The 27,616-nt window shown below is 46.1% G+C and overlaps 2 protein-coding genes across 5 annotated transcripts; one reads left to right on the top strand and one right to left on the bottom strand.

Annotated features, from left to right (window-relative positions):
* The first annotated feature begins 4 nt into the window (after positions 1 to 4).
* Positions 5 to 25,974, top strand: LOC130536219 (genetic suppressor element 1-like). Of its 4 annotated transcripts, none has more exons than XM_057051956.1 (16): positions 5 to 604; positions 15,112 to 15,291; positions 16,871 to 17,070; positions 19,044 to 19,210; positions 19,306 to 19,497; positions 19,631 to 19,786; positions 20,431 to 20,696; positions 21,231 to 21,543; positions 21,655 to 22,232; positions 22,344 to 22,456; positions 22,896 to 23,175; positions 23,287 to 23,400; positions 23,483 to 23,845; positions 23,977 to 24,270; positions 24,369 to 24,472; positions 24,556 to 25,974. In XM_057051956.1, the coding sequence occupies exons 1-16, from the start codon at positions 568 to 570 to the stop codon at positions 24,691 to 24,693; spliced, it is 3,495 nt and encodes a 1,164-aa protein (XP_056907936.1). In that variant the 5' UTR covers positions 5 to 567; the 3' UTR covers positions 24,694 to 25,974. The 4 variants fall into 4 exon arrangements, with proteins under 4 accessions (XP_056907936.1, XP_056907937.1, XP_056907939.1 ...); XM_057051957.1 differs by lacking the exon at positions 5 to 604 and adding an exon at positions 9,083 to 9,245; XM_057051959.1 differs by lacking the exon at positions 5 to 604 and adding an exon at positions 9,117 to 9,237.
* Positions 25,549 to 27,242, bottom strand: LOC130536220 (dynein light chain roadblock-type 2). Its single transcript, XM_057051960.1, has 4 exons — positions 27,127 to 27,242; positions 26,841 to 26,916; positions 26,592 to 26,759; positions 25,549 to 26,501 (listed from the first exon to the last, which is right to left on the bottom strand). The coding sequence occupies exons 1-4, from the start codon at positions 27,211 to 27,213 to the stop codon at positions 26,458 to 26,460; spliced, it is 375 nt and encodes a 124-aa protein (XP_056907940.1). The 5' UTR covers positions 27,214 to 27,242; the 3' UTR covers positions 25,549 to 26,457.
* Between the last annotated feature and the right edge of the window lie 374 nt (positions 27,243 to 27,616).

Here is a 27,616-nt window from a genome sequence, read left to right as displayed (position 1 = left end):
GTCAGTAGTGGGACTGAGGCAAAGGAGGAAGGATAAAACAAGAAGAGAGACGGTAAACAGAACAGAGGAAGAGAAAATGGATCCAGCCAACGAGCTCAAGGAATGACAAAAAAGGGGATTACATAGCGGACGGGACGAGAACGGAGAGCAAACAGGCAGGAGACTCCCCTCTCTCTTCCTCTCTAATGACTCCCTTCACCTATCCTTCCTGACGCTCTCCTTCGCAGGCGGTCTCCCGTCATCCATCCTCAACTCGTGGAGCAGTTTTTATTCACTCTCTTCCTGCCACTTTTGCCCGCCGAGCCACCTCCGTTAGTCGAGAAGGTGAAGAGGAGGGGAGGAGCCGACCTCTCCTGTTCTCCCTCCTCACCCACAGGGCCTGGAAAGAAAGAGAGATAGAGAGAGGGAAACAGAGGGGCGCCTAAGGAGGGAGTTGTCTGATGACTTACACCTACAAGCTGCCTAAACTACCCTACCACAGCCTGGTAACCCCACCTCCCCCTCCTTCCCGCCTCCTGTAAATGCCAGTTTCTTGCTTCAGAAGTCAGTAGAGGAGCGACCTCGACCATGTTTGGACTAAAAAGCCCACAGTTCTACCTGCCAGGTAAGCTCATTTATTCAGTATTTCATTTTGCATCTGCCACTCATGGCAAAAACCTGCAGCAAACTGGTTGCGCGGCAGCTTTATTTCATCCATTAGTCCATTTTGGTCACAATTAATGACTCGCATGATGTCACACCAAGCAGAAGCTTCAGAGTGGCCGTGATGTAATGAGGAAAACTGAAACCCTGAGAGAAATACTGTCATTACATTCATGCTAACCAGAACATTTCCTCCATTTGCTTAGTACAAATACAGGCAACATAACATTGCATTGCAAAACAGTATGTGATTGTTGATAGACCCGTTGCTTTTATTATCATTTACAAAGTTATTATGTATTAATGATTCTGATGATGGATTAATTAATTACAGTGCCTTAGCCATTCTTATCAAGTGCAATTAATTATTTCTTTTAATCCTTTCTCCTTTCTTGACCGCCTCAGCCCTTCTGGGGTGAAAATTTATTAATAACAGTTATGGATCAAAGAAATAATGAGTCGTCAATGGTGAATCATTCAGCGTGCCGGTGGCAGGCAACGGTGGGATGTGTCAGGGTCAGCGGGAGATCTGTGTGAAGTTACCTGAGAAAGGTACTTAACATGCCCCGTGGCAAGATGACACTAAAGAGAGGGGACAGAGGGGAGAGTGAGAAGGAGAAAGGAGGGAGAGAGGTGTAAGAAGAGGGTGCACAAAAAAGAGGATGATGTTAAAAAGGAGAGAAATATGCTTTAAAATTGTCTTAGAGGCTTGAGCTGGCCCTCCGTGAAGGCGGATCTTTTCCAAGTCTGCCCCCTGACACCTAACCCTGATCTTTGACCTTTCAGTTGTCTGGGCCAGACTGTGGTCAATGATTAAAAAACCTGCTGTGGTAAAAGATGGAGGTGGGGAGGGGGGGGGGGGGGGGGGGGGGGGGGGTGACAGAGAGATGCAGAGAGAGGCTGGGAGGGAGGGGATGGTGGGGGAATTAGAGGGTGGAGGGCAGATTAAACAATGTTCTTTGCCTTGTGAATCTTTCATGCTGGTTTTTGAATTATACATCTGCTTTCATAAATGATTGAATCAAAGTGATTATATGGTGCTTGTCTTTGTGTTCAATTGTGTGTGTGGCGTGCGTGTGTCTGTGTGTTTTCTAGCTGTGCCTGCACACATTTACAAGAAATAAAGAAGAACATCTCTCCAGGAAGCAACAACCCCCCCCCCCCCCCCCCCCCGTCCTCCCCTCCTCCTCCTTCCCTTTCTCCTCCCTTCCCTACACTCTTGCTTTTATCCTTTTTTCCTGTTTAATAGGCGTCACTTATTATCGTTTGTGTGTGTGTGGCTGTGTGTGTGTGCCTGCATTAAAGTGTAAGAACTGGACTGTGTTTGTCATAGCAAAACACCAGTCTGCACGTGTGTGTGTGTGTGTGTGTGTGAGAGAGAGAATATTTCTGTTGTGTTTGTTTTTGTCTCTTAGTATATGTGTTCTCATCATTCACAAACTGAAAGATGCAACCCCCCCCCCCCCCACCCCACAACCTCCCCCCACACACACCCCCCACCACCAACCTCCAGGTCCCCCACACCCCCCACTCTTCAACTCCCCTCCTGGTCGTAACAGCCGTTGCTGTGGAGACAGTGTCAGCCACACTCTCACTCCTCAATGATCATTTGACAATGTAGAGGGTGAGGGGTAAAGGCTGAATGTGTGTGTGTGTGTGTGTGTGTGTGTGTGTCTGTGTGTGTGTGTGTGTGTGTATGATTAGTCAAGGTAAAAGGATCTGGGCAGGGAAAGATGAGACAGACAGGAATGAAAATTAGAAACGACAAAAAACAAATCAGGTTAATGACACTTTTTTATTAAAAATCTCAAAAAAAACAAAGCAAAGAGACGTGTGTGAGGTGTGTGTTTGTGTTCATCCCCATGCAACATTAACACATTGTAACCAGGAGCCAACTGTGACCTTAACACAGTCTCATGGGCAAAGGAAAGTGGCATTCTGCAACCCTCCCAGTAATACATGCCACATGCTTTTCCACAGTTTAATGTCTTCCCTCACTGTCTTATTAGTGCATTGTCCCTCAAATGCCTTTTACATCTTTTAAACCCCCGTGTGTATTCCCTGGAGTGGGTGCATCAGTGCTGCTGGGGAGTTTAGCAATTTCTATCATATTGGTGATGGGTCAAACAAATCCCACAAAAAGGCAAAAGCCAACAGTGTTAGTTTCTTTCTTGAATCCCTTATTACCTCATTTGTGATACACAAAGATATCTTCTGAACACGTTCATCCTTGGCAGTGTTGATTTTGGACTTTTTCAGAGTGTATTTGCAGAACTTAAGCATTGATGTGTCACTAAATGCACCAGGGAATACGTGGCAACATGCTGCATTTACAGTACAAGCACAATAGGCTCTGTTTGTTTGGAATCCTGCGAGAAGGGAAGTCTAAATACAGCTACATTATCCTTACATACTGTCCTCTGGGGACCGACAGAGATAATTCATCCAGTTCTCACGATGTCAGCAGGTCAACCCGCGCTCAAATGTCTGGACGGGCCTTGTGTGACATTTGTGCATCTGCTCCCGTGAGCGAGCGCACACGAGTTATCCTCAGAGAGTCGATGGGGTGAAGGAGCCGTGTCGTTGACGTGTGTATTACCCAGCCGTATTTATTGCCTCTTGCGGTATTTTTTTGGGAGGGGGTTGGGTAGCCGCGTTTTGCTTGACCTCTGCATCGATTTCCATGATATGTGTTAGAGCTACAAGGACACCGTGGTGTGATTTATGGCAGATGTCAGATGAATGCAGTCCCACATGCAGGAGTAAACACAGTCAGAGCCCCCCCGGTGCTTGTGTGGATCATGAGGCATCACATCCAGGAAGACATTCACAGGGAATTAGAGGGCTTCAGGATAACAGATGAATTATTTATTTTAAATGAACACATAAAGTCTCATTTTGTGCTACTTGCAGACTAAACTTGGGAGCCACTAATGAGTAAGTGGTGACTCTGCATCCCTCAGTGTGACTCTTTTCTTTTAATTTTGTTATTCTCTCAGTTGCTTTGTTTTATTTTCCCTTTTTTGCCTTTCTTCTGGCTCAAAATACCAGAGTTTGTATAGATTTGGTCTTTACTTTTGTGTCTGTATTTTAACTGGGATGAGCAGTGTTGTGTACAAATGTGTGTGCGTGTGTGCACGTGTACTGTATGTGTATTATGTTTTAAATGAGTGAGGAAGCATGCTGGCATACACATGTGCATACACGTGTGGCCATATTTGTGTTTATGTATTTGGGGCCTTTGTGTATTTCTGCAGGAGGCTGAGATGGGTGTTGGCTTGAATAAAGCAGCTGTCAGACCCACTTGTGCGTGTGCGTGTGTGTGTGTGTGTGTGTGTGTGTGTGTGTGTGTGTGTGCGTGTGTGTGTGTGTGTGCATGTGTGTGTGTGTGTGTGTGTGTGCATTTGTGTGCGTGTTTGTGCTCACCAGCGTGTGCAGGGTCATGATGCTGCACCTCAAGGGTGCTGTTATTAATGAGATGAATAAAACTCCATGACAACAGCTTGATTACACAGTGGAGATAAAAGATCCAGACTTTCACACATTCACGCATTCATGATGTGAACTGGGTGATTTACTTCTGCCAAAGAAAGAAGAAGAAAAATGCAAAACAATTTTTTTAATTCCCCAGAGAATTCCAGAAGGTAAACACCTGTGCTGATAAGAAAGGCAATGTAGTTGGTTGAAGCGATGACCTCAATGAGGAGCTGCTAATTAACAAAAGACTTCAAGCACACACATTGAACTGGAGGAGATATGGGATAAATGCCAGCATATTTTGACCTGGGGAGATAACGCGGACATACACACACACACACACACACACACACACACACACACACACACACACACACACACACACACACACACACACACACATATCATTGGACACAAGCATGCAACTAAACACACGGGTCTATATGCACAGTAAATGTAATATGCAGCATATTGCATGATAAGGAGCAGATGGTGGGAGGATTAGCTAAATGAAAATACAGCAGCGATTTTTTTTCTGCCATTAATATTTTTGACAGGGAGGGACACACACACACACACACACACACACACACACACACACACACACACACACACACACACACACACTCTATGTGTTGGTGCATTGTGTTTCCTGTAGATGAGTTCATGTTGTTGGAAAGAAACGCTCACCTTAATCTTGTCTCAGAAAGATTTACCTCTGCTCAATGTGTGTCAGCTTGAGGAAGTGACAGTTTAGTCTGGTTCAGCCAAGTTTATTCTGGGTTTATAGGTAAAATAAATAATTACATGCATTTACAGAAAATAAAAATGAATCCAACTAATTACCAAATACAAAAATCATCAATTAGCAAATGCAGGAGCTGGCAAACATGCAGCCTTTGCCATGCACAACAACAGCACACAAACCCAGATGGTTACAGGGCTTACGTAGGCTCATGTGTGATCTCCCCTCACCTTGTTCTGCCTCCGAGTCTATTTGCATAATCTGCATAATGATGCCAGTTTTAATTGCCCACACCCAGGTAAAGGATCATGTGGTTAAGTGGGAGATCATAATTATGTAAATAATTGGCCTGAACGCAGCAAGCTGCTACTCTCTGCCACCCATCAAGACAGAGATATATAGAGAGAAAAAGAGAGCTGCTGAGGACATTTAGAAGGGATGGAAATGCTGACCTCAGCAGGAGAAAGAGTAAAAAAAGGATGGATTTTCATCATATTTGGAGTTCATCTTAATCAATCTCCAGCCAAACTTGCTATATGCTGATATGTGATGTCTCTGTGTCCTCTTGTCCCTTATCAACCCAGAGGATGATCACTTTATTTTGCAGCCTGTCACACAAACACCACTCAACACAGTGGCCTTAACTCAGATTTAAATCTTGTTGAGATCTTGTTTAGGATTAATCTTGCCAGTGCAGGGATGAAGGAGAAATACAAGAAATGACAATAGATGAGAAAATGAGCAACATCACACTGGATCTGAGCCTGTAGAGGCTTCCGATAATAATTAATAACAACTAAAGGAAGTCTGCGTGATTGAATTTGAGACCCTTTTTTTCCCCCCATTTACAGTGTTGACTTTCATCTCGAGAGTCTTAATGTTCCTGTAAACAGATCTAACTTCAATTAAAAAAAAGCCCGGCGGCACACGCAAACACACACGCACACGCACACGCACACATGCACGTACGACTGCCACTGTATCCCCTGCACAGATGGTAAAGGCAGCAGCCCCTTCACACAGACAAAGGGACGGTAATTCTCTCTGCAGGACGTGAACGGTGCCCGTGCTGGAAAAGAGCAGCACACGACAACACTTCCCTCCCTGTTTCCTCGACTCAGCCCCAGGCCAGCAGCCATCACAGAGGAAAACTGACAATGTGAAAGCATGTGTGCACAAAATGTGTGTGAGTGTGTGTGTGTGTGTGTGTGTGTGTGTGTGTGTGTGTGTGTGTGTATCGCTGCTGTAACAATCTTGGAGGATGAGGGGAAGGCACAGAGAGAGAGAGAGAATATAGAGGGAGGAAGGTAATAAACAGGATTAGTGCTTATCACCACTCTGTGTGTGTGCGTGCGTGCGCTCGCGCGTGCGTGCGTGCGTGTGCGTGCGTGCGTGCGTGTGTGTGTGTGTGTATGAGTGCCTAAGGATGGAGTGAATGACTGTAGCATTGTCATTGCTAGTCTCTCTGTCCCCAGGTATATCTCCCCTTTAGAATACATTTGTGTGTGCTGGAACACAGTGTTCTTTAAATGTCTCTACGTGCACGTGCTCACGTCACTGTGACAGATACTCCCGTCTCCTGTTTGTGGTTGTGTTTGTGCCTGAAGCGCACTAACCTGTTTGTTGCCTGTGCAGTTTGTCTATCTGTCCAAACTGGTACCAAATTGGACTAGTTTTTGTGTTCTTGTGTGTCGTTTCTCAGGAAGTTGTGGGGCGGGGGGTGGTGGTTCTTCGTTAGCACTTGTCCAGACCCGCGGCGCTAGTTTATGTGACATCGCTTCTGTTTGTACTCTCGGATCTGTCCACAGCATCTCGCTTTTACTGGATGGGGAAAAGAGGAATACATTTAAATAATCATCTCTTTGAGTTCATGGCTGATATTATGCCCGACTGCTTTCATAAATGAGCATGTGTGTGTGTGTGTATTCACGAGTGCATCTGTTTTAAAAGACATCTTGGTGGATTATACTCAAAGCACTTCACACTCTTCTTCAGCAGAGGTGAATAGACAGAACAAGAAAAGGAGGAGATGGAGACAATCTGTGTGTGTGTGTGTGTGTGTGTGTGTGTGTTTGTGTGTGTTTGTGTGTGTGTGTGTGTGTGTGTGTGTGTGTGTGTGTGTGTAGCCAGGTCTGCATATAAATGTGCGCATGCTTGTGTGTTTGATGAATAGAGGGCTTTATGAGAGAGGAATAGGCTAATGACCAGGTCTCCAGAGGCAATAAGATTCCTGGAGCTATTACTACCAGAGTTCATAATGGCCTCTGCGCTTGGCCTCTTTTATACGCTGCCTAATGGTGGATCATACAGTCCACAACCAGGTCTAACCCACCTGGAGAACACACGCAGCCGTGAGCTCTGACCCCCACGTTGTGCACAGACAGAAACACACAGAGCAGCAGATGTTCAGTCAGGTTTATCTTCTGCTCCCTGCACCTGCAGTGGTGCACGCACAGAGGCCTGTATGCACATTTCACAGCTTATTATTTTTATAACACACAAACAGGCGCATGCAGATGGATGCACACACACACACACACACACACACACATGCTAAGCAATGTGTATAGTCGCAAAGGATGGAAGTGAGACGCCCACCTCAGAGAAAACTGAGAATGTCTGCCTACAGTGCACAGCCAAACCATAAATCATGTCAGACTACACTTGTCTCTGCACACACACACACACACACACACACACACACACACACACACACACACACACACACACACACACACACACACAGAGTGAGACCGCGAGAGAGAGAGGGAGGATGTTTCTCATCTTCTCCTACGTAGGTTTGAGGACAAAAGAGAGGGATTTGGGGATTATAGAAGTTTTTTTATGTTTCTTGCAGCACTTGTTTGTTGTTGTTTTTAAAGATGTGGGGGTGGGGGTGGTCCACCTTCATATGCATGCCAGCTTTCATTTATGTGCGCTTGTGTGTGTTTGCGCCTTTCACCAGTGGATGTCAGAGAGAGGATGCAGTATATTCATTGAGGGAAACGTCAAAGCTGTTTGGAGCGGCTGTGTGTCTGACACCAGTAAAAAAAGAGGAAGAAAGGAGGGAGGAAAGTGAAAGCAAGAGGAGGAGGAGGTTGTACAAGGTAGAAATCTGCACTCGGAAGCGCAAATCGATGCAAAACAGCTGTTAAATAGCTGCAAAGTGGAGCAGCTGCTTGGGAGACGGGGAGAGAGGGATGGAGGAGATGAAAGATCAAGAAAGACACAGGGAGACCCAGGGGACATGTTGAAATATTAGACTAAATGAAGCAGGCAGCACAGGGAGCTCAGCAGTGTATCAGATGATGACAAAAGTTGATGTTTTATGGCATTAATCACATCAAATATCAGGAAGAATTCATTTAAGAGAGGTTGAGAGTATTTTGTTACTGAGCATGATGCTTACTACTGTTCTTTTGAGTAACTAACAATAAAAACAGTCATTCAATTTACAAGAAGAAAGACAATCCAGTCGACCTGAAGCAGTTACAATACAGTTTGAGCCATTTTAAATGAGACTATAGGCAGTCCTCATCCAGAGACAATGCAAGCATCTTGGACTTCCCAGCCTCAGCAGGAAACCCTCCACCCAAACGTGCCTCTGCTATGGGTCTTCTGTGGTCCAGCTTCTCTGCTGCAGCCCTCAGCAGAGCATCTGGGCCCGTCTCAGACCTCCACCACCGCAGAACAAATTTCCCTCGCATGTCTATTTTTAGTTTGATCAGCATAGAAGATGGCAGATGTTGGTTTTCACATTTGCATTAGGTGATTTTTGACCATCGACAGATGAGGAATCTCAGTCTTCAGCTGCAGCAGACTGAGATATTAAGGCAGGAAATGGCAAAGAAACAGACCGTTTTCTAAGAAGTTAGTGGAGATGAGAACGGAACTCAAAAGGAGCACGTCTCTGTGACTTAAACAAATCTTTATGGCGTTAAGCAACCGTAATGACCGAATGTGTGTGCAGCCTCCGCTGTGTGCAGCAGAGCAGCAGGAGGAGCTGACTGGGGCAGATCTGATTGTCTCCTGTGGACAGTAAACATGTCCAGGCTGGGAGATAGCCTATCAGCAGTCTGGGGTCACATCTCTTTCTCTCCATCTCTCCATCCCTCGAGGGAGCATCAGTGGAGCAGGTGTTCACCCTCCTCCCCCTCCCACCTCCATACCCCGCCTCTCTCTCTCTCTCTCTCTCTCTCTCTCTCTCTCTCTCTCTCTCTCTCTCTCTCTCTAGACAACTGCGGTGTTGTCCTTCTTGTCCTCACATCGGTGAGTGTTATGCTGATATCTGTGAGATTACTAGATAACCGAATCACACACGGCGGCTGCGGTTCACACTGGGGGATGCACAGAAAGGACTTCTCGTGTCTTTGGTGAGGCGGTGAGTTGCCTGTTTTCTCCTGTCTCAGCACAATGTTGCAGCAGAAGATGCGCCATCGTATCTGCTGGTTGTCAAGCTGAATTCAACTCTTACATTTTTGTTAGTAATTCGGTGAACCGCGGAGTTTTTTCTGTTTTTTTTTAACCAATCTCTGTGCGGCTGTTTATCTCCGCAGTTGCAAGTATGTCAGGGTGCGTTCGGCACATCGTTGTCTTCCTCGTACTTTAATACTAGGGCGGAAAGTCTTGTTCTTTCTTTGAGGCTATTTTAAGACTCAAGTAAACTCGAGAGTCAGTGAAAAGTTTGCTGCGTGTGATTGAATCAAGCATAAATGTAAAATCAGACAAACTGGTTTAACTGGATTGACTCCGTGATGACAACAGCAAAAACGCTTCCGGGCTGTTTTTCAAAATAAAACGCCGCCACGCGAGGTACATACAGAAACAGCACCGCGTGCTTTTAATTTTATTAGGCGTCACTTCCGGTTTGGCCTGCTCCGCGTGCTCCTTGACGCAGCAGCAGAGGGCGACGCTCGTGAAGTAGTCTGTGGTTCCTCTTACGTTATCGTTCCCGTCGGACTTGTCGCTGATTAAACACGGCAACTATTTGCTCGGCAAACTTAACGGACAGGAAGGCAGACATAAAAACACGCGTCGTGTCACCTTAGAATGGTTTATCAAGGCTGCGCCCACCAGAGTCAGAGCAGCCGCTCTTTAATCCGGGACCTTTAACAGGACCGTATTGTTCGGCGCCGATAGATGCCGCCGGGCGCGTTAGCAGCAGCCAAGCGGATCACGCTGCTTTTGTGTGTGTATACAGCCCGCAGGTGGACTTTAACGCACACACACACACATGCACACACACGCCATGTGCTGCCCGTGACCTGCCGTGCAGCAGCTGCTCAGCAGGGGTTACTGAATAAACCTCCAATCACTTTAATTACCTCCTTCTCATATGGACAAGATGGAGCTACTGTAAGCCTATACATTAAGGCTGACCTTGGAGCCAGAAGAGTTTAGGAAAATGACACCGTCGGGTTTGTGTTGGTATTTTTTGTGTATTGCCTGATTGTGCTCTTATAACCTCCCTTTCCCTTTCATACTTACAACACAAGTCTAAACCATTTTAATCTGCATCAAGTCCATTTGATAGAGACCACACTGTTCTATTAAAGCTGTTTCTGTGAGCAGGTCCGATGTGCGACAGAGGTCACCCTGATCATCCTGTTGAAGCAGCCACAGTGTTTTTGGGGTTAAAGGTCCTCTTGTTCTACCATTAAACATGCTCCTTTCATTTCCTCTGGGAAGTTTTTCTTTCCCCTCAGCAGCAAATTTGCTTGTTGTGTGTGGAGCAGGTCTGTGTTGACACCTGACTTAGCAGCCTTATTACAAACTTGAAACGGGGGATTTTCAGTTGATCGTTAACATCCTGGATGCTTCTTTAGTGTCAGCTGATGGTTATCCTTTTCCTTCCGTGACAGCAACTGACCCACATATGACGTATCCATATCGCTGATAGGTTCAATCCTTGCAGGGATTAAGTTATATGAAAGGATTCATTTATATTTAAAATACATAATATAGCAGAGAATAACTTCACATGCTTTGTTTATTTACTCGCTTCACATGTATGGAACACCACCTGCAGATGTGTACATCTGCTGTTCTGCACCTTGTCTGTGTCATACACACACACACCACCCTCTCGTACCTCTATGTTTGCTCAGATGGTTGATGTCTACCATTATATCAACACCAGGCGAACATGGCCAGCTAAACACATGCACGCACACACACACGCACTGCGTTAGACTGGCTCACCTAACAGAGTTAGACTGGCTTGCCTCAGATTGTGCAATCTTTTTGCATCATCTCTGTATCTGAGTGCGGTAGATGGTGACATTGAGCCACAGGCAGCAGAGGAGATCGATGCCACGGGGAAGGGGTTGGGGGGACCCAGCTGCAGGTTCTATGAGGGGCTGTGGGGTTAGGTGGAAGGAGAAAAGCTGCGCGGAGGCAATGAGGAGGTCACGAAACATGCAAGTGTAGCAGCTGGAACTGGCTACAATGTTTGTGTTTCTTACATCTTTACAGTCACAATAGACTGATTAGAGAAATGCAGACGGTGGTCAGCGGGAGAGGGAAGTGCTCTGCAGCCCGGAGGGCCATTTTCAAGGGAAGAGATGAGAAAAGGAAAGGGAAGAAGAGCTTTTGGAGTGTATCGGCTGAAATTTATAGACGGTTTGCTAACAGCACCAGTAGGTTGGCAGTGTAAACGCAGTCTCGCTCTCTTGGTTTTATTTGCCAAAGGTGCTGCTTGTTAGGGTATGTGGGGTTGTCTGCTTTGTTTATCTCTGAACCATAAATGTGCTTCGGCTGTGTGGTCTCTGGGGGTCGCATGCACACTTTTTTCAGGCTGAGTCAGCTGAATGTGTCTGTGCCTGCCTTTGCATGCCTCACATATGGCTTCCACTGATGTCATTACTCTGTCTTATGTCATCTTATTGGACGGGCATGCGTATTTGGGTGTGTGAGAGGCTGCTGTGTGAGAGTGTGTGTGTTGTTTATAGATTTTAAGGAAGTGTTAAGTGTTTCTGTGTGAGCTGCGGAGTGACTGGAGCTAGTAAAGCCATTTAGCAGCCCCTGGAGTAACCCTGGAGACTGCTGCGTTGACGCCACTCTGACTGCTATTACAGACAAGTTTAAGAGGCTGTAAAACATTTGGCTACTTCCCTCCGCCCTCTCCTTCTTTCTTTCCGCTTGTGCGTTCACATATGCTCTTCAGAGGAATTTGATAGTCTGCCAGCTATTAGACCAGCAGCAGTGGCTGTTGTTGGATAAATTACTGGAGCCTGTATAATATTATCTTGAAATTCAATTATGTTATTTTTAGGGGGCATGTCCATCTTTATTGGTATCTGAAAAGGGATGATAATCAATTTAGCATTTGCATTTAGGCTGCAGTTTACACAAGAAGACAGAACACATGCATTAGCAAATATGAGGATATAACCTCTTTTTCCTTAATGACCCATCCCAACACCCACAAATGTGCACACGTGCACAAGCCATGCGCATCGCTAATGTCACAATCATATTTATTACGCATTTATGAGTGTATAAATGCAATTAGGCCTTTATTTTATGCACAACTTTAAATTTTTTTAGACTAATTCTTGTTAGTTGTGATGTAAATATACATTTGAAGCAGCATTTGTGTTTATACATTACACCACATTTTTATGAACATTTGCATACAACAAGCTTAAATTATGCGTTTGTTGTCAGATAAATAGTGCAATCGTTTTCGTAGCAACATTACCATAATTTTTAACCTTTACAAATGTTGTGCTGGATTATGTGCATCCGTCTACCCGTGCCACCAGATGTCGCTGTTGCGGCTGGCGAAGAGGCGCCCAAGCGTCTTTAGGGTTCATTCACCTTTGACCAGCTGCCCACAAAACCTTAATGTTGCCTGAACTCTGTGCTTCTTCATCCATTACCCACATTTTCCACGTAGGCAGCTTTTTCCCACCTGAGCTAATCTAATTAAATCTGCCCCCACTCTCATGTTGGTTTTATGTCTGACATCTTTTGAGGCCTTCTTTATGAAACTGTAGCTCATCTCCAGGTGAATTTAGGATGCAATATGAGGGTCGCTGGATATTTCTTTTTCCTTTAGACCTCCTGCTGTTCAGGGCAGAAGGAGGTCAGGGGTGAAGGGTGAAAGATCATTTTCAAAGACCTGCCCTCCCCCAAAGTCCTGTCCCCAAAGCAGACAGAGCTCAGCGACAGAATGATGGATGGAGGGTTTACACACACACACACACACACACACACACACACACACACACACACACACACACACACACACACACAGAGTTATCACTATAACCCCTTCTTCTGTGAGCCCCCCTCCTCCACCGCCGCCACCTTCCAACCTCCTCAGAGTACGAGCCAAAAGGAGCAGAGATGAGAAATGAAGAGCGAAAACAGGACAGCGAAGACAGTTTGAGAGAGAGAAAGAGGGAGGGAGAGAGAGAGGACAGCTAAAGAGGGAGAAATGTAAAGATAAAGAGGATGTCAGTGAAAAGAGGAGGAGGAAGAGGCAGGAAGGAGTGAGGGCGATAGATGGAGAAGGGAGGGAAGAGGAGGAGGGGGAGTGGAGAGAAAGGAGGTCACGTGACCATGTAGCAGCTGCAAGGCTGAGAGGGAGAGAGAGAGAGAGTCCTGAGAGGGGCAGAAAGAGCGAGCAGGAGAGCAGTGAGCAGGAGGGTGAGTGTTTGCATGTTTAAATTCTCAGCATATGTTCGTAGGCTGTGCATTTGTGAATGACACAGAGAAATATCAAAGGAAGCAGCCCGTCAGAAGAGATTGTAGGACGCCGGAAGAAAGAAAGCGAGAAACAGAGGAGAGATTATGTGTGTAGGCTTTTGTTAAATATGCTCCAGCGTGCTGAGATAAACGAGAGGAAGGAAAGAGAGAGCACAGCGGAGGGAGGTCGAGGAAGATTCGATAGAGGCTGTCTTATCACCCCCCCCCACCCCCACTGCTAGACTCAGCAGAGACTCACACACATACACTCCCCCCCCACACACACACACACGCGCCCACACACACACACACACACACACACACACACACACACACACACACAGCTTGTCAGGAGCTCAGCTTCCTTTCTTAACCCTCTCTTTTGGTTTCAATTAGCTTCATTAGCATAAATGTATCTGAGTGTTACAAAAAAAGTTCTGTAAATACAAAAGAGGAAATCCACAAATTTTGCTTTGTGAACCTGGATCTCGTTTGCCCTCTCAGCCACTTCCAAAGCTGCGTGCATGTTAAACATTTCCCACATTAGACGTGGCATTCACAGTCAGTAGCTGGAGGTTGGCAGGTTATCCGTGCGTGTAAGGGGGAGTTTCATCAACATGCGGGATCAAAGAAGCTGAAACTGCTTTTAAAAGTTGCTTTTTGCAGGGACATTTTCAAAGTGCACGTGTGAAACTTAGCGATGCGCAGCTCAGACAGTTACACTGTTTCACGGAGTAACCATTTTTCATCTTCGTGTTGAGGCTGGGTCTTCGTTTCTTTCAGGTTACGTCTTGCTCAGCCAGTCCCCCCCCCCACCCTCTCTACCATGTGACAGGCAGAAGTTAGACACCAATACCTTCATCGGGATTTTATGATTCTCTCATTCTCATCTCGGCATCATCTGTGTGGTTAACGCAATCTTCTTCGCAGAGGGTTAACCAGAGTGTTTAATGTGTTTGCTTTCTCTGTGGCACATGTGTGTGTGTGTTGGAAAGATGTGTGTGTTGTGGTGGTAATGAGGTCACTGCTGTAGAGGGCACGGGGCTGCTGGCTAATTCCAGCTGTAATTAACATTAATGGGTCAGTATGAGGGTAGAAGGGGGGGAGACAAAGGTTAGTCAACCACATTAGGTCTGAATATATGTCAGGTAGGTAGCTTAGATTGTTTATTTGTGTGTGTGTATGTGTGTGGGACTTAGAGCAGTGGGACTTAATAACGTGTGTGTAAACACCCCCAACATCTTAAGATGTGTTGACTGGCTCCCTTGAGGAAATGGACATGTGTGCGCTCATGTGTGTGATTTGCTATTAGGGTCAGCGCTCTGTTTGACACAGCTCCACTCCCTTTACTGTGACTAGTGGAGTTGACCCTCACGTATGGGCTTAATATGATATCCAGACACAAAAAGGAGACGCACACGCACACACGCGTGTGTGCACACACTCTTTTGCTTTAAGCGCTAGCGTAACGAGTCTCTGGTGACATGAGGTTTTGTTGTCTTTAGACATGTAATCAACGCGCCTCATGCATCTTTACCATCTTTCCTCCCCAGGTATGAACCATGAGTCCACCAAATCACCATCTTTAGGAATGATCTCCACGGCAACCCGCAACACCGCCACCGTCAGTCCCCTCAGCCCACTAACCAATGGGAACGCTGTTGCCCAATCTGCAAACTCCGGATTCGCTGCTGCCCTACGTCAACTGGCCAAACAGGCAGAGGATCCCAGAGGTGAGCAGCCATTTCTCCTCGGCTTGAGCCAGAACTTTACCAAACTCCAGATCAATGACCTCAAACACATGCCAAAAGGTTGTTTTTTTTCTATAAGACAGTGACCTGTTCCTTTAATACCCAAACTTGGATGTATACCATTTGACACAGTAACAACAGTTTTAATTGCATTTGCATAAGATCCAAGACAAAACGGGAGGATGAATGAAAGTGAATGGGTTGAGAAGCAGAGTACTGGGAATGATGGGTGGGTGTGAGGCTGAATTGATGTTGGGAAGGTCATATGCTGCCATAAAGGGAACATTGCTCCTTTAATTGTAAGGGCAGAACATCTCCTTCCTGAGGATGATAGAGTGCACTTGTCACAGAGGTCACCAGGTGTGATCATTTCTGTTTCTTTCTATGGTTCCTCAGTTTCTATGGTTCCTCAGTTTCAGCCCTGAGACTTTCCATCATTGTGCTCATTTTGATGACCGGTTCGAAGCATACATTTGCCTCATTTTGTAGATTTAGATGGGGAGGGGGGGGTTGCTCAAGGTGCTCCACTGAGAGGTAGTCAGAGATGGACGGTGTTAACAGGACTGAGGAACCTGTCTGGAGGTTCCCCAGTCAAAGCTGCACCATAATCCTCCTCTGCCCATCTGTACCAGTTCAGTTTCCACTCTGCTAAACTCCACCTGCTATGAGAACACCACAAACCAGGAAGTGTTTTTTCACAGACCAAAGTTACACGGTCACCTTGTGGGATGTGTTGACAAGCTCCGGTCTCTCTGTCCCTCTGTCTCTCTGTGTCTCTGTCTCTCTGTGTCTCTGTGCGCTCTCAGCTCATTGGTGTCCTAATGAAGGTGTTGAATAAGTGCTGACCCATTGTGACCTCTCCCTCTTTGGTTCTTCCTTCGTCCGTTTCCATTCATCTCAAAGTAATGAGAATCTAATTAGAGTCAATTATAACCATCTCTCACTCCTCTCCCCTCTCCTCTAACCACACTCTCCTCCGCTACCTCTAGCTTTCAATGAACTCATTTGTTCCCACATCTTTGTCATGTCATTATTTCTCCCCTTTTTAGACGTTCTGGGTGTGTTTGTGTTTCTGTGTGTAGCGACTGGTTAGCTGGTGTTCTGTGAGAGTAAAGTCAGAGTAAATGATAGACACAAAAAACACACACTCATTTTTTGAACATTTAACATCGCTCAGTTGTGTACCTGCTTCCTCCTTTCGTTTCTTCTCTTGCTGTTTATTTTCTTCAGTGTCTGTCACACTTTGCTCCATTTTTTCCACAGCTCTTCTTCCTTGTATACCTTTTAATACACTTTCCTTTATTTCTGTCACTTCCTGTTAGAAAGCTTTTCATCAGCATGATTGAATCACTGTTTACCTCCTCACAGACCTGCACGCTGAGAGGAATGTGGGTTTTTATCTTTTCCATGTACCATCTGTATAATGTTGGGGGATGGGGAGGGGGTGGGGGGTGCATTTGATCCTGAAATCTTTTCTAATCTAATGAGCTGTCTCTTAACTGCGATTTATTCCATCGTCTCCCACTGACACTACCCTCCCCCCGCTCACCATCCACCTCAGGTTCCGCCACCAGCCGTGAGTCGTCTCCTGTCTCCTCCCCGGCCACCGCTCACAGCTCGCCCATCACTACACCGAAAAGGAGCTCATTAGGGCCCCTCCTGGGCCAGACGAGGGGTCACAGCGTGCCCAGCACCCCCCCTGTGGTCACCATCGCCCCGACCAAGACCAGCAACGGCCTGTGGAGGGCCGACGGACGACAGGTTAGACACGTCTGCTAGGTTTTTTCTTTTTTGCTTCTTTTTGGTTTTGTTTTTTCTCTCTCTGTTTTCCCAACAGATGCTCCTCTTTCTCTGCTCATCCTTCCAGCTACTCCATCTTTTAAAGAAATATTTTATTATACTTGTCAACATCACTCCTGGGCTGCAGTAAATCAAATTTTGATTTCAGTGCCAATTTTACCCTCCAGTGATCACAATCTAAAAGAACTATATATTTGGATGGGTATTCTGTTACAGGGAATTTTCTGTAAAGATTAAAGTAATTGTAAAGTAAAGAAAGTAATTGATTTAAATACACACAATGTGATATAAGGTTTACATAATATGAGGTGGAACACCATATTAGACTGTCAAAAGTCGCCCATCCGTTTCTCTCTGCCCAAATCTCTACTGGCACTGTCTTTTCTGGATGATTGGTTTGTGTCGTTTGCAGCAACACGTGAAAGATTTATTAAAAAAACAACAACCCTGGAGGCTGCAGAGAGTGGCATCCATTGTGCTCCGCTTCCTGCAGAGTGTGTATGTGTGTTTGTGCGTCTGTACTTGACCCTTCACCACAAAAAAAGGCCTTAGGATGTGAAGAGGCTCCTGTGCCTATGGGTGAACGCGCTTCCGTGCTGATGTGTGAACGAATTTAAAGGTGGAGTGAGGAAACAGGCCCCTCACACAATGCCGGGGTTAGCCCCTGCACTAGCCACTTCCCCCTGGATCAGAGCTGCCTTTCTCCCCCTTCACAAAGACCACTCTGTGGCTCTGCCTGCCCGGGGCTCCCATTCAGTTATTCAGAGAAAAAGAAGCAAGGAGGGGGACAAGAAAATAAAGAATAGAGTGCTAAAAAATAAGGGGAGGGAGAGACTGAGCAGGAGAGTGACGTGGAGAGGCCTCAGAAGCTTTGCGTATGCACACAGTGTTTGTCCTTCCTCAGTGCAGCCTGTCTAGGACTGAAAGACAGGACAGTTTAGGCAAAATACACACAGAGTGCCGTGTTTTTTCTTTATGGCCCTGTCTGGGAAGCACATCGGCTATCAGGGGGGTCAGAGGTCATAGGAGGTGACGCTGCTTGTGCAGACCCCCATCCGGTCCAGGGATAGAGAGTGGGAGGCTTGGTCCCTGGTTTGAATCTGCTTTCCATGGGCGATTGATTTCAAAATATTCAAACATATTTAAAGCAGGGATATTTCACTGCGAGTCAAGTGTTGTATGAAACTAAGGTTGCAGATCGGGTGGTGTTAGGTGAGCTCATTTGGTTGTGGTTTCGCTGTGGTCCGCCTGCTGTTTTCTGTTGCTCCAGCAACATTTGACACATCACAGCGAAACTGAGGTCTTACTGCACTGCTGACGGTGATTTCCTGGCAGCCTCTTTTTAAATAACAGCAGGCTACATAGCTCTGCTCATTGTGCTTTTTTTGCAGCAATGCTCTGTCTCCCTGTTGCTTGTTGTCTCGTTGGATGGTCGGTTGTTGCACCACATTTCAGGGTGTCTGAGGCTACCTGAAGTCAAGTGACTTTTTCAGGAACTCAGGATCCAGATATTTCACCCGTGCTTCATACTGTGACTGATACACGCAGTTCTTGGTACTTCAGGAGTTCTGAGTGGAACAAAACCCGAACCACTTGCAGGTCTGAAGGGAGAGAGATATTAAATGGCGTAACGATGTAAAATTGCATCCAGGCCATTCTAGGGATATAGATAGGTGGAACCTTTGTCGGAGCAAGAAAAACTGAGCGGTGAGGGATCAGTTGGCCAGATATTACCGTCACCTCTCTGCTTTGATCCTAACCTGCTATGACATATCAGACCCAATTTTCCACTCTGCTGAGCTTCCGGGCGCAGCGGTGGGGGGCTTCCGCACTGCCACTTAGCCTTTCTTAGCTTCTTGTCTGCTCCATTTTAGCCTAGCACCCACTCGGAACTCCAGGATATGCACAGTAACCTCTGTCTTTCCCCCTGTCAGGTAGAGCCCAGCATTCAAGGACTCAATAGAGAGAGGGGAGGCTCTGAGAACACCCAGCCACACAAGGATAAGAGGACTCCACCTCCCCCACCAACCCACCCCCTGCCTTACCCCTTTGGACTCACTCATAGCTCAGTCATGCAGGACCCCAGAATACAAAGCCTTAGGTAAGCATGAAATACAGGCAGAAAGTGTGTTTTCATACTTTCCATACAGATCACAAGCATGTTTTTTACTCACCCTCTGGACGTGTGCTGTGCAGTTTGTCTGGACAGATGCACCCAGAGGAGTACCTGAGAGCGCTTCGGCCCTTTGCCACGTCAGATGATCTCCGGCTATCCTCTGTACCCCTGAGTCTCGACCCCGCTGCTGCAGCTGCTGCTGCTGCCCATGCCGCCGCCACTGCTGCTTACTTTCACCCGGCCTACCTGCACCACCCACTGTCTTTGCCAAGGTAGCAATGTCTTATCTCATCACTCCCAGATGTTTTAGGAGCAAGTGCAGTGTGAATTTAAATGGGGCGACATGGACAGTCATAAACGCCCCACTGGTGTGGACAAACTCATGTTTTTATTCCTCTTTCACAGGATGGAGGAGTCCCTCTGTCTTTCAGCACTACGGTCGCAGTTTTACTCTGTGCCTGGAGGGGGCGCTTTCCCTCCTCTTCACCCGTCTGCCCTCCACATGCACCTGCCCGGAGGACGCTACCCCCCAGAACTGAACCACACAGTACTGGCAGAGAGGTAACTAATTTCTTTTTCTTACTTTTCTTTTCTACCTCTTCTTTTCTTTCCTGTCTGCAGGGCTGCGTAATCTCTCTCTGCAGGGTGCTCACAGGTTGCTGAGCGTGTGATATTTTTAGCACACACCCTACGGTGCTGCCTATTCTCTCATCGCACACACAGAAATCTTTTCCTCTTTTTTTCCTCTCGTTTTTTCCCCCTTTACTACTTTGAGCTCCTCTTCCAGTCTCCTCATTGTTTGTCCGTGGCATTATGCGCGGGGGAACATGTTTGTGTTTGTAATAGATGGTATTTATTGGCTGCCTCTGTCATGGCGAATTCTGTAGGTTTGTTTGTGTGGCATTGATTCTTGGTGAATATGTTCTGTGTGTGTGCGCGCGCGTGTGTGTAAGTGTGTGTGTCCTTTTCCTGTGGATACCAATTAAGTGTTCATCTGCTCTTGCTCAGTCATGCTGTGTATGGATTATTTTCCTTGTGGTAAGTGAAGGGTGTGTGTGCATATGTATGTGGGTGGCAGAAATGTTTGTGCGAGGTTCACCAGTGTGTGGTTAATATCTGCCTCATGTTGGGTGTTGCATCTCTCACCTTCTCCCCCTGTGTGTCTGTGTGTTGTGTGTGTGCATACTTGTCATCCTCTCCCACAGGCTGCAGATGGAGAATGATCTCCGCCAGCGAGAGAGGCAGCAAGAGCGCGAAAGAGAGAAAGAGAGGGGGCGCGAAGCCGGGCTGGGAAGAGAGCGGGAGGAAGAAAGGGGAAGAGAGCTGGACAGACAGAAGGAGAAGCAGAGAGAGAGACAGCAGCAGATGGTCAGAGCGGCGGAGAGCTACTACCTGGCTGAGTTGCAGGCTCGGAGGGCAACACCAGAGGACAGGACCAGGCCAGGGGAGAGGTTGACCCCGAACAGACTCGGTACCTCAACACACAGGAAAACACTCACACTGTGTGTCAAGGCATCCTGTGTGTTACAACCCTGACTCAGTGGGGAGCAACGATAGTATAAAAGAAAGTTTTTTATGTGAATCAGTATAAAGGATGACTCAGTCACAGCATTCTTTGTTGATTGAGTGGCTTTTTTGTAGCTTGACAAATTTGCACTGTTACAGAACGAATTAACTGGTCTCAACTTCCTGTTTCTCCAACTGTTACTCATCTTGAGAGTGAGATTTCAAGGTTTAGAGCATATTTTCATTGCATATCACATTGTGCTTAATTTACCTTTGATACATATCCGAATCTCTTCAGGGCAAAAACACTGATTGCGAGGGAATATCCAGTGATGAATTGTGATCTTCAGTCCAACTATACACTTTTACTGTTAGTAAAAAAAAGATTATGATAAAACATGATCAATCGCCTAAATTGCTAACTAATATTGGGAAAAAAGATCATTTATAACTGAGCATGTTCTGCCCTGAGATTCATTTCCAAACTCTTTCCTTCCAGATAAAATCAAAGACTCTGACCATCCAGGTTTCCCAGCACCCAAAGCTCTGTCCCTGCAACCTGGCCTCGCCTCAACCAGAGGCACCATCCCTCAGCCAGTGCCCAGCTTGGTGCCTTCTCACCCAGGGAAGCATCATCTCGTTGCCCCTGGCGGGATTCACGGCACCGTGGCATCTGCCGCCGTGAGTCAGAGGACCGGTGAGTCATCGTGGTTGATGTGGCAACGAGGGCAAGGACAGGAGAGAGAGGGGCCATTGGAGCTGGGCCTCAGGTCACCTGGGAAAGTAGGGGAGCTGAAGAGAGACAGCCACAGGTAAAGATGGCAGATACATTAACTTGGGTGGACATGCGCAGGTCCACGTAAATGGCCAGCAGAGGGCGACGTAAGATCTGCATTCACTTTTCTTTTTGTTTCCCTACACAGAATGAATTCGGTCCATCAGCATCTAGCCAGCAAAGACCTTCCTCCCAACCTTGGTGCTCCACCTCCCCTCATCTCCCCTAAAGCTTCCCATCATCTCTCCGCTCCCCCGACCACACTGTGGAACCCTGCGTCCCTTGTCGACACGCCCACAGACTCTCGCAGGAAGCCCAACACTCCCACACCTCCCAGTCGGCCACCCCCAGGACTGACCAGAGCTGACAGGCCCAACCTCATTTGGGGGGAAAAGATAGAAGATGTGGGAAGGAGGAGGGCAGAAGGGCCAGAGCGGTACACCTCGCTCAGGGGACAAGACCCAGGTTCCTGGAACAAGACCGAGCAGGACAGGGCAATTCAGAACCTCTATCAGCATCATCACATCAACAACCTCCACCAGAGATCATGTATGCCGGCTGACAACAGAGGGAAGTGCCAGGCAGTGTCTCCATCAGTGCTGAGGGAACATCAGCAGCAGACACCCACCAGCATGCTGGTTTATGACGAGGTCCTGCAGCAACAGCGGCGGCTGCTCAGCAAATTGGACCTGGAGGAGAAGAAGAGGAAGGAGGCTAGAGAGGAAGGTGAGCCTCGATCCATGAAAGAGAAGCGGCCTTACTGGACTGAATTATTGCCCTTGACATTAAAACTGTAAATTAAAAATGTTGTTTTTCCCTCTGTGCTCAACTCATTAGGTTATTATTATGACCTGGATGAGTCATATGATGAAAGCGATGAAGAGGAGGTGAAGGCCCATTTGGGAAGAGTAATGGAACAGCCCCCACTCAAACTGGACACATCGTCTGAGGTACTGGAACAGACCCTTGACGCTTTCACTTTATTATTTACCACATTATTCATGCCACTGCTCTAGTACTCCTGGTGTAAGAGCAGCATTGGTTAGTAATTATCCTTTTTAACACTAATTCAGTTGACCTCTCCAGCATTTCTAATTAATATTATAAATTACAAAACTGTTGGCTTATAAAAATGTCCAGACTAAGCAATTGTTACATATGTGCACTACACAGGACTTGTGTGTGTGCGATTAAAAGTAATGATCGGAAACAGAATGTCCAAAACAAGCAAAATTATGTGGGGGTAAGTCATCAAAAAGTGCTGAAATGTCAGTCCTTGCTGGCTAAAAGCTGTACCCATAATTCATCAGTGTTATTATGGCGGCTAGATACAAGTATAAAGATGTCAAATTATGATATCCACATGCTCAAATCTTTCTCTTTTCAAAGAAAATGGATTTTCTGCGTGTGTGTGGTCTCACCACACTGGCCCACCGCGATGACCTCCTAGCACAGAAGAGAAGGAAGAGAAGAAGACTGATGAGGGAGTGCAGCCTCTCTCCACCGCCTGCACTCTGCAAGAGAAAAACCCCCTCGCCTCCCTCAGCTCCAGCTCCCCTGACCACCCCGTACACTGCCGAGCAGATGAACAGCACACCTGATATGGAGGAGAAAAAGGACTTCCTCCTTATGTTCGACCTGTCCCATGTCAGCCCACAACAGAGGAGAGGTACTGGTTCACTGCAAACACCTGAACTTCATTTGAACTTATTTACTTTAGACCTCATTTGAAATGCTTTAATATTTAAGGAGAATGACAGATTACGTCTCGCTAATTTAGACAAGGAGAGGACAGAAGACTTGCTGAGAGCCATTCAGAGGAAGACCGTGACCTTAGATACACTCAGATATAATCCTTTACCACCGGGTAGCAGCCCCCCTCCTCCCTCCACTGGTGAGACAAACAGTCAAATGCACACAAACAAACACAAGCACATAACTCTTCAATTCTTAAGAAGCTCTAATTTTGTTATTAGGTGACTCTTCTTCTTCGCTCTCTCTGCTGAGTCAATCAAACGGGCATCTGTACCCCGACTCCCCGAGCCCCTCACCTCCCTATCTGCACAAGCCAAAGCATCTCCTGCTGAATGAAGCCTTTAAGTCTTCTGCTGACCCCCGCATTCCAGCACATATCCCTCCACCCTTAGTTCATCGGGAGAAGTCAGAATTCCCAGAGCCACACAAGAAGCCCCAGGGCCTCCACAACGCCATCGCTCCTCCAAAGAAGGAGTCTCTGCAGAACGGACGGAACCGACCTTCCGAGAGGTTCACATCAGAGGCCTTTGTTCAGCACTTCCACCAGGCGGTGCTGCAGTCCACACACATGCTTCAAAACAAAGGTCAGCCACTCACCCGCCACCATTTAAAAATGCCACCTTCTGCCACCCTGTGGTGAAACTGTGCATCAACACCTATCTAAAAATGGCTGCAAAGGCTAACGTTAGCTTTTTCTCTCAATCTCTTTCTGTAGGAGTTCCAAACTGCAACACCGAGGCTGAAATAAAGGCCGAACCCTCGGGGTCTCACAGCGTCTCTCAGCTGAAGAATTCAACCCCCAAACAACAAGCACACGTGAACGGAAACCACCTCAATGTCCCAGTAGCCAGAATGGACACTTCAAGATCACAGGAAAACACATCGGAGGAGGATGAGGAACTGTCTTGTGAGGGGGATGAGGATGAGGAAGAGGAGGAGATGGAAGAAGCACCGAGGAAGTGGCAGGGTATTGAAGCTATTTTTGAGGCCTATCAGAAATATGCTGACGGTGAGTCAAATTTTAATTTTAGCATGTAAGATCGTGATAAAGATGCTAATCATGAATAAATGTGGTCATTTGGTTTGTTTGGTGCATTTTGTGCACAGAATGGAGTATAGAGAGGCAGGTTCTTCACAATCAGTGCAAAAGACTTGAAGCACAGAATTATAATCTGACCAGAACTGCAGAGCAGCTCTCCGTCACTATGGGGGTAAGCAAGATCACAGATTTTTGTACTAAAACGCGTTCAGTAAGGCAGAAAAGTCTGATTATTTCTGCTGTCTGATGTCTCAGGAGCTGGTGAGTCACAGGCAGAAGGTGAAAGAGGAGCGGGAGAGACTGCAGGCCCAGCTGGAGCACTTCAGGAGATGTTTGACATTACCCAACATTCACTGGGGCAGGGGGCAACTCAACGGGCACACGCTGAGGTGACCCCGCGAGGTGGACTCCGTAGCAGCAAAGCCAGACGCCCCTCTGAACGGAAAGCACTTGAGGGAGGCGGTCATGTCTTGTCACCTGTCAGTTTTTCTCACTGGTTCCAGATTCAGTGGTGAAACTTGACCGAGCATCTCTTAAAACGGCGTCTAAATCCCACTGCTACCGGAGACGGCTCCTGGGGCTCGCCGCCGTTTAGCCCGCCAGTTTTTGCACAAACGATGTGGGTCCAGGCTAAAGAGATGGAAGATTTTACACAAAGCCGTAGCCTCTCTAGACGATAACGAAACAAGGTTTAAAGCTTAGTAGGGATTCCGCTCCCTGTTTATCAGAGATGGGAACTCAAAGCACACCTCAGGCCTTAAAACTTGATCGGATGCACTTGAAAATGAAATGGAGGAACCACTTAAGATTCCTCTGTGGGTATAATGTCCGCTGAACGTCGCGTCGGACCGGTGACGGAGTCCGTGCGCAGGTGAAGCTTCTGCAGTTGTCAAGTACATTATCTATAATCATTCAAAAGCCTATCACAGTTTAAAGAAGTTTATACGTTTTGCATCGGTGAAGTCGTTCGCAGCAGGTGAATTTTATATGTCTTATTCTTGCGGGAAGCCGCGGCTGCATTGGGGATCACTGCTGGTCAGACTGAAAAGGTTTGGGACTAGACGCTGTCGGGGCAGTTGTGTTTAAAACGTGGTGACAAATGTTGTTGTGGGGGTTGGGGCGGGGGGCTGACCGGGACGCATTGAGACATGTCAGCGTCAGAAGCGTCTTTTTAAGATGGCTCACCAGAGAATCTGCATCCTAATCGTTCTGCATGAGTATAAAATATGACAAATCACAGAGGCTGAAAACATTTGAAACCCTTTGAGTTTTATTTCAGATCAGCCTTGTTAAGCTAACTCATCATCATCATCATCATCACCCAAACCTTCAAACGTATTCGTTTGATCAGTGCTATTTCAGGATGGCATCAAAACCAGTAGCTTTTCCTTTAAGGACTGTCTCAGAAAGACACTGTCCCTCAGCGGCTATAATAATAATGATATAATGAGAGGCTTTTCAGATAAGACGACTTGTTTTCATCCGTCCATCCCAAAATTCCTTCAGTGACTCCTGCCCAGTCTCCTCAGCAGATGTTCTGTGAAATCCTGCATATTTGTCTCAGTCACTCGTCATGTAACGTATTGTTTGGGATGTATAATTGTCTATTATTTATTGAGGCATACTGCTGTAAATGCAAATGGAAATTTTACATTAAAATATTTGAAAAAGGTCTTTTATTTGTCTTTTCTTTTTCCCCTAACCAAATAAAAAGGGCGGGTGGTCCATCAACACTGTATTATAAACTGTAATGCCATATTCTCAGTGCAAAAGTAGATATCTCTAAACCTTCAATCAAAATGATCAAGAGTGACATGAAGCCTTTGGTAAGTAAATCATGTTAATATCTACATACATGCTCTATTTACAAAACATGTCTTGAATTTGAACAGATGTATCTAATCCATATTAGAAAAGGGTTTAAATATCACACTAATTACTCTCCTAGTTTATCAACCCTGTATATTGAGCAAAAAGAAACTTGTAGAGTACAATGATGGCTTTATTTCACCCAAATGGTAAAAATAAAATACTGTGCTGAATAGAAAAACAATCTGTGTATGGTTTGCAAAATAAAAATGTAGCCAGGGGTCATGTAGTGGAGGAACAGACTGAATGAAGGAAACCAGTGTCTGATTGTGGCATTAGTGCCATCAGCTATTCACATGGGTTCTGGATGACTATCAGCAGAAAGTCATTCTCTGGAAGGGAAAAAACAAGAGGTACAGATGTCAAGACAGTACCACTAAACCGCTCTAAGGTGCAGATAATTGATGAATATGCAAGGATACCTGGAGCAACCAATATCTCGTGTTTTTTGGACCGGATACGGAGGAAGGTGAGGTCATTCTGAGGGTCAATGTCCCTGACGGTGCCCCTGGCCTTCTGCGTGAGCTGGGTCAGGAGTCCCGCATACTGAACAGCTGTAGAGTTATCTAACGTGGTCCTGATGGGAATACCTGAAAGGATCAACCAGTTAAAGAGTGTAGAACCAGGGAGTCAAAATAAATAAATAGAGAACTTTTACGTTGCGATCCTACCTTCAGCATTGACAACTAGTGTTCCGATTACACCTTTATGCGATTCGATCCGCTTTAGAGTTTCCTCGACTTCAGACTGCGAAGGAACAGTGAAAATAAAGATAATGAAACCTGCTTATATGATTTACTACAACAGCAATACGAAAGGACTTCTACCGTTCAGCAGTACTATTCTTAAAACCTTCCATGCACGTCACACACGGTGCATTATTAGTCCGCGATTATGTAACATTATGATTCATGTTTGTTTTTTTAAATAAATGTAAAATCTATTTTAAAATCCTACCATTCTGTCCGTAACACCCCGTGTCGGTACCAGATCTGCTCGGGCTGCAAGATTGACTCGGGCCACTGCGCTCGCAGATGACGTCATGTGTTAAGATTGGCTATGGTGGTTATAGGTGACGTCACGTTGGTAATCTTTGAGACAACATGAGAAATCAATGGAAGATGGAACATTAAACAGAGAAGACTTTCCTGCGACCAAAGTAAAAAAAAAAAAAAAGCCATAAATTTCGTTGGTCTCTTTGATGTGTGGTTGGATTAAACTCTAAATTACTTTGCCCTTTGATCCTCTCCATACATTTTTCATACATTTTGCCCTTTGATGCTATGACTTTAAAGTCTGCATGAATTATCTGAATTATTTGCTCCTTTTCTCCTCTTGATAAATGGATAAATATTTATTTTGTCCTTTCACCCTCATTTCTTAATGCTGTTTTGGACTTTTTGATTATTGGACCTGTCGTACATAGTACTTTTCTACTCTACTGAAT

Source organism: Takifugu flavidus, chromosome 13 (assembly GCF_003711565.1).
Source record: "Takifugu flavidus isolate HTHZ2018 chromosome 13, ASM371156v2, whole genome shotgun sequence".
Classification (NCBI taxonomy): Eukaryota; Metazoa; Chordata; class Actinopteri; order Tetraodontiformes; family Tetraodontidae; genus Takifugu; species Takifugu flavidus.
The sequence above is the reverse complement of the archived record's forward strand: the minus strand, read 5'-3'. Positions and strand labels throughout refer to the sequence as shown.